This window comes from Dipodomys ordii, unplaced genomic scaffold, assembly GCF_000151885.1.
Source record: "Dipodomys ordii isolate 6190 unplaced genomic scaffold, Dord_2.0 Scaffold24, whole genome shotgun sequence".
In the NCBI taxonomy this organism is placed as follows: domain Eukaryota; kingdom Metazoa; phylum Chordata; class Mammalia; order Rodentia; family Heteromyidae; genus Dipodomys; species Dipodomys ordii.
Genome location: NW_012267240.1, coordinates 12,658,771 through 12,666,256, shown reverse-complemented (window position 1 = coordinate 12,666,256; position 7,486 = coordinate 12,658,771). Strand labels below are relative to the sequence as shown.

General features: G+C 38.2%; 1 protein-coding gene across 1 annotated transcript in view; it reads left to right on the top strand.

Moving 5' to 3' along the window:
* Positions 1-7,486, top strand: part of Malrd1 (MAM and LDL receptor class A domain containing 1) — a 504,118-nt gene that overhangs the window by 266,175 nt on the left and 230,457 nt on the right. Inside the window, exons 27-28 of the mRNA XM_013014599.1 lie at positions 1,877-2,122; positions 3,646-3,803. Of these exons, the coding sequence (XP_012870053.1) occupies positions 1,877-2,122; positions 3,646-3,803 (404 nt within the window). The remainder of the gene's footprint in view (positions 1-1,876; positions 2,123-3,645; positions 3,804-7,486) is intronic.

The window sequence follows — 7,486 nt, the reverse complement described above, 5'->3', positions numbered from 1 at the left end:
GAGAAGATCTTTACTAGCCATACAACGGACAAGGGTCTCATATCTAAAATATACTTGGAACTCAAAAAATTAAACCCCCCAACAACAAATCCCCAGAGAGCAAGCTTTAAGAGAGGTAGAATACACAGTTGAAAGGACCATTTACCTAGGCACCTTCCTCTAAGCAGTCCACAGAGAACACTGTGCACAGAAGACTGTAGGCACCTTCCCAGCTGTTTCCCTGCTGCATTCCATCCACTTTCTCCTACTTCTTTCCTCCCAACCATCTTTTTTTTCTAAAAATTTGGGACTTATCCAGAGCATAAAAGTTTTTGTCTCAGATTGTGTTACTCAGCTATGTGTCACTGTTACAAATATCTGAGATTAAGGTACAAAGAGAGATTGTTATTCTGCCTTGCCATTATGGAACCTTTCAGTTTATTGTGGACTGGCTTCATTGTCTTTAGGTCTATATCAAGGTAACATAACATGTGTTGGAATAAAGCCATTCACCTATTAGCCAAGAAGTAAAACAGAGTAAGAAGAAGGGCTGGGGTCCCACAATCTATTTCAAGGTCATCCTCTAACAATGTAAAGACCTTCTACTAGTCCTTGACTCTTTATGCTTTTCAGTTTTTTGTTTTGAAATTTTTACCGCCTTCCAAGAGCATTGTCTTGGGGATCCAGATTCAAAAATACGCACTTTTGGTAGACATTTAAGATCCAAACTTTTAACAGCAGGAGCTTCCAGAGTACTTTGCAATGAACCCTTGACATATTACTCACTGTCCCATCCACATCAACCCTCAACCTCCAGTCAACTTGCCTCTGACCTTGGGAGATGCCATCTGAGAAATACAAGTCTTGTCTTCAGCTGCTCTCTCTGGCATCTGGAGAAATCAGAAAGATTATTATCTGATTCTTTAATGTCAGAGATTAAATGTGATGCTGGTATCCCAAGTTGGATTTCTGGGTAACTCTTTCTTTTGAAATATTGTTACTTGTCATAACTATATTCTATTGCTGGAGCATAAAATAATAATAATAATAAATACCTTGAAAGCACTTACATTTAATCATTTAAACCGTGTATTTGGCTAATATTTACTGATCACTGGCTAAGATCTCAGTCACTCCTCCTAGTACTGGTGACATAGCTGTAGTCTTTTTAGTCAACAACTTCTTTAAGGTTTGGCTTTTTAGATAGGGAAAATGATGCTCATTGGATGGTAGTATGGGCCAAGTCACATAACTGAGAAATATGTGTTCAAACTCAGGTCTTCAGAAGTATGGCTGCTTCTCCTTTGTGACCTGTATCTGTGGTTGACATTGCTTTGCAGGGAAATTGTTTCTAAAATTTCCTCAAACCAACAAGCAAATATGCATTGTGGAGAAAATGTTTTAGAAAGTTGCATATTAGTTACATGTGTATGACCCTACTTCTGAGAAAGTAGTTCATAGATGTTTGGCTTCATGTAGATTCTGAAGTGCATAGATGCTAGAATTTAATTCCAAATGCCCATAATGCATGAGCTACTCTTAGTACTTTAAAGATTTTGCTTCAGGGTAAAAAAAATGGAAGTCCTCACTTTGACTCTCAGAAATAATTCATGTCTGTAAGTGCAGCTTTAAGAGTCTTGAGATTCTTTCCTGAATCAATGAAGTCATATATATTGCACTTATGAATAATCCCTGTGAATGATCTACAAATAAGGACTCTGGAGCAGATTAGAAGACAGAGATAGGAGTCAAGTCTCTCAAATTCTTAAGAATATGGTGTTATTTTTTAAATATTATAATTAATCCATTCTTACTGCATTTTGATCCAACAAATCATGTCTGGAATCTTATTTTATTTGTTTTTACTTATTTATTTATTTGTTTTTTCTCCCCCCAGGTTACTGTCCACATGGGTACCATGAATGTCAGAATAGCAAATGCTACAAACCAGAGCAAAGATGTAATTTTGTAGATGACTGTGGGGATAACACAGATGAAAATGATTGTGGTGGGTCCTGTACTTTTGAAAAAGGCTGGTGTGGCTGGCAAAACTCCTTGGCTGAAAACTTCAACTGGGTCTTGGGGATTGGCTCTCATCAAAGCCAGAGACCCCCCAGAGACCACACATTTGGAAATGAAAATGGTAGGTAATTAGGTTATTACTGTTGCTTAATCATTTTCCTAATGTTCATCTCCTGATCTTCCCCAACAGCAACTGGGGAGACCACCAATCAGTCAAACAGGGACTTTGTTTGTCCCTAAGGGTGGCTGTAGCAAAGGGCTGTGGATTGGGTGGCATAGGCAATAGCTATGCACAGGGTCATCATTTTGAAAGCTGGAAATCCAAGACCCAATTCTGGGCAAGGTCTCCATTCTTTTTTAAGGCAAGAAGCAAGATAATTTCTTCTATGCCTGTCTCCTAGACGGTGACATCCTCAAAAGTTCCCTGCTTGGAAACTTGGCTCTCTTTGTGTCTTCAGATTATACTCTCTCTATTAATTTATTCTCTCCATTCAAATTCATCTTCTTTATTAGGATACCTTCTAGATTTTCTGCTCTAGTAACCTTGTCTTCACTTGAGCATCAATGAAGACCTTATTTTGATATATGGTCTCCTCCATAAAGACAGGTGGTGAGGAATTCTGTGTTTTAAGGGAAGAAGGATGCACTCCAACTTACAACAGAGAATAGTGGAAATTAAATATTAATCACTATCTCAATAACTATGATTTGATGATAATATACACTGCTATCAGATCTTTCATAAGTAGCATGTGCTTATAATCAACAACCCAGATTCCTGACACTTATATGATCATTAGCAAGTCACTTAACTTTCCAGATTCTCAAATCCCTCATTTATCAATAGGAGATAATTTTTCTTTTACTTCGTGCACTTAATAGGAACTGTGGCATATCAAATGAGGGAAGGAAAGGAGTTTGAAATCTGTGAAGTGCTGTGGAAATGTAACCATAAGATTACCATTTTTAAGAATTGAAAAAAAATTATTTTTCTACTAAGGGTCCTAAAGGTGTTGGACTCACTGCTCAAGAAGCAAAGATCATTAGCAGGATAAAAAGGGATTTGAACATGTGGCTGTTACAAAGTGGGAAAAGCCCTCTAAATATTAAAGTTCTACAAGTGTATCTAGAAACAAAAACGGCAGGCTCATTACGCCTCGGAATGGAAGACCTAATCCTATTCAACCACTCAGCTGTACATACATAATATGTTTTGGATATCTGAACACACAAGAATCAAACACAATACTTTTGCATATTAAAACCTATAATATTAAATTTACATACCCTGTAGGTGACTAAATATTTTAAACCACATTGTATTTCTTTGTATGGCTTCCATGGTGACGCTTGACATTGGTTTACAGTAACTGGATCATTTAAGGAGTCTATTAAATGATTTCTAAAACTATCTTGTTGATTTGATGGCACAAAGATCCTGTCAGATCAGTTCATCTGCATACGGAGAAGCACTTTGCCAAAAGCAGGGATGACTGGAAATTGTTTTGTCACCGAGCTGGAGACAGGCAATTAGATTTAGTCTCACTTTCAAAGGAAAATGCCTTTGACAGCTCAGATCATAGGAAATGTAACTGAGATGGAAAGCTTACCTAATCCCCTCACTGTTGTTTTGCTTGTTCCTAGGACACTTCATGTATCTGGAGGCTACCCCAGTGGGTCTTCGGGGTGACAAAGCACACTTCACGAGTGCTGTGTGGCAAGAATCCAGCGCTGCCTGCGCCATGAGCTTCTGGTATTTCATATCTGAGAAAGCCACAGGGGCCATTCAGATCCTCATTAAGGTAGGATCTTGGTGCAGAATGACTCTGAGCTTTACGAGGGCCCCTGCAGGTTCAATGGAGATTTTTTTTTTTGACTTGGCCAGAGGAAGCCCGCTTTCTACAAAAGGAGCTGCCCCTGTGGCTACTTGCTCTGTAGGATTCGGTAGGCTAGGGCATGGAAACCAGTTTGGGGTTGTGTCATGCTGTATGATCTGACTGGACCCCAGAGACTCCTTCTGTAATAACGTACTTCATTCTACCTCTTTGATTCATCCCCTCTTTCATTCTATTAAAGGAAACAGATGAATTGTACATTTGAAAGAACAACTATACATTTATTTCTCTTACCAGAGTAATCATTAAAGGTACTAATAGCAGCCATTCCTTCTACTCTAAGCAGACTGCACACAGGACTGAACCTCTCAGGATGGTGATCAAGGTGTGATTACATTGAACTGCTTATTAACTATGACATGCTAATGCATTTTTCTTACTGAGGATTAATTGGATGTTGCCATCAGAGCTTTAATTTAGTATAACAAGAGTGACAGTGTTTGGGGAACAAAATAACAGAGTAGATATTAATATTAATGAGACCTGTTTCAAAAACCTTCATTCTTGAGCAAGTTAAAGCAATCACAAAAGGAAGGATGTGTGTGTGTGTGTGTGTGTGTGTGTGTGTTTGGGTGTGTGTGTGTGCTCAAATGGGAACCAGTGTTTAAGACTAGTTAGAATTCCAAGAAAGCTTGTTTAAAACATGCTCTAGAGCTACTACTGTTTTAATGCACATGAGCTTTGCTGTAGTGGCCCAGCACTGATAGATCACACCTGCCCTGAATGCCAAAGAGAGCGCAGGAGGTTTGAATAGCTCATGGCTGTACAGTTCATGTCTTATGAGAAACCTGAACTGACTTTAAAAACTAACGGCTCTGCTACAATGATGCAGAAAAGCAGCCTAGTAGGACCCAGGCAGTCACCACCAGAGTGGTTTATTTTTATGTTAAAATATGGAAACTTACTGAAATATGAAGGTTAAAGTTACTCTCACAGGAGTATTTTCCTAGCCATGTTTCAAAAGTGGTGCTTGATTATGCTGTATATACTCTGTGAGGAATTTGATGATGGTCTGCTGGATTTGCTTTTGGTATTTGCTTCAGTGATACTTACATTTCAATTCTCTCATATTTACATTTCAATTCCCTCATATTATAGGAACTGATATTGCAATAAAATGTAAAATTAAGTGGTCTGGAGGTGATAATGCTTCTTTGAAGTCTAGAACTCCTATGGTTCTGCCAATGGGTTCCTGAAATGTAACAGCATTGCAAAAGAACTGGTGTTTGGTTTTACCAAAAAAAAAATACACACATTTCAAAAATCCATATTTGTTCTTTTGGCTGAGAGTGCAGTTTGGTGGTAGAGATCTTGCCTGTTATGCACAAGTTTGTGGGTTTGATTTTCAGTAATGAAAATAAGTGAATCTGTAAATAAAAAGTGTGTGTCTGTTATGATGTGGCTACAAGGACTGTGAAGGAGAGAATTCTTTCATAACAGGTAGTGAGTTTATATTCATGAATTTTATAGCAGCTATCTCAGTTTGGTGACTAATAGGATACTGATTTTGATCATATTACAAAGCACACCCCAGGCTTCTCTCTGTGTGGGCTCACACTACATTGACCTCACACACAAGTTTGAAAACATCCTAACCAGATGGCAAACCCAATAGGCAAAGGGATTTTGCCTTCTCTTTCTTTTCTATTCCTGGACTAAAAAAATGTTCCTGGTTTATTGCATGTGCCCTTTCTGGCTCAGTTCCTTCTGCTGTTTCATAAAAAGATCCCCTTTGGTGTTTTCCCCACAGAATCTGAAAATATTCTGCCTTTGGTTAAATTTAACCTCGACAATTTTTGCCTTCCAGGATGATTATTTCCCTAAGTGACATTCACAGCTCTAGGAATGAATCCTATACACTGGCTGTAATTTATTTATTTAATATTGGTAGTCATAGTTATTGGCATACATTCTATTTCAACAAATAGATTATCAGCATGGACAAATGATTAAGAAGACCCTATTCAAAAGCACAAGCTTGTTGTTTTGTTACACACCTGTAATCCCAGCAATACAAGAGGTATTGGGAAGAGGATTGCAGTCACAGATTACCTAGGGAAAAAATTTAATACACAATATGGAAAATGGCTAAAACATAATGGGCTAGGGGCATGGCTCTAGTGATCAAATGCTTGCATCACAAAGATAAGGCTCTGAATTTTAAACCCCAGTACCACCAAAAGAACAATTGAGAAACTAACATTTTTTCCCATTACCTTGCTGTTTGATTTGCTTATAAATAGGAAAAAATACCTAAAATAATCCAAAGCACTTTTTTATAGTAATAGAAATTCTTAAAAATAGTTTTAGCTGGGCACTGGTGTCTCATGCCTATAATCCTAGCTACTCAGTAGACTGAGATCTGAGGATCACGGTTCAAAGCAAGGTTGGCAAGAAAGTACATGAGACTCTTATCTCTAGTTATCCACCAGAAAAAAACAGAAGTGGTACTGTGGCTCAAAGGGGTAGAGTGCTAGCTTTAAGCAAGAGAGCCTAAGAACATGCCCATGCCCAGGCCTAGAGTTCAAACCCCACCAACAACAACAATAAGTAAATAGCTTTTGTAGTATCAGAGAGCTAGCCAGATAGAAGAATTACCATCTTCCAGTAGCTGCTTAGAAAAAGCCAAACCCTTGTGAATGGGATTTAGCCAATGGGAAGTAGTTGCCCCATGGGAAACAGTAGCAATCTGTTATTCCAACTGCCTTTATAAGAAGTTGTCAGAAGTCTAAGGTTGAAGAAAGTGATAAGCTAGGGACCAATGGTTTTTTTTTTTTTTTACCTGAAATGGTAGCTTACTCAGGAGACTGAAATCAGAGCATTAAGATTTGAAGCTAGCCAAGGGAAAAAAATTCGAGACTTCATCCAACAAAGAGCAAGGTCTGCCAGAAATACAAAAAAATCAAAGAAAGACTGGACAAATGGGATTGCATGAAGTTACAGAGTTTCTGCATGGCAAAGGAGATAGCTAGCAAGTAGAAAGCCCACGGATTGGGAAAAGATCTTCACTAGCCATACAACGGACAAGGGTCTCATATCTAAAATATACCTGGAACTCAAAAAATTAAATCCCCCAACAACAAATCTTCAAAGAAACAACTGCCCAATAAATAAGTGTGCTAAAGACTTAAAAAGAAACTTCTCTGAAGAGGAAAGAAGGATGGCCAATAGACACATGAAGAAATACTCAACCTCCCTAGCCATAAAAATGCAAATCAAAACAACATTGAGATTCTACCTCATCCCCAGTTAGAATGGCTATAATCAAGAACTCTAATAACAACAGATGCTGGAGGGGATGTGGACAAAAGGGAACCCTACTGCATTGTTGGTGGGAAAGTAAACTTGTTCAACCACTTTGGAAAGCAGTATGGAGGTTCCTCAAAAGACTTCACATAGACATCTAACGGTTCATTTTCCTGACATCACATTATCTGACCTTTTCCGCTTGACTCATACATATACTAGATATTACCAATAAGGGAAACCATGGGACCTATGTTTCTTTGGGCCTGGCTTACTTCACTTAATATAATTTTTTCCAAGTTTTTCCATTTCCTAACAAATGGGGCAATGTCATTCTTTCTGAT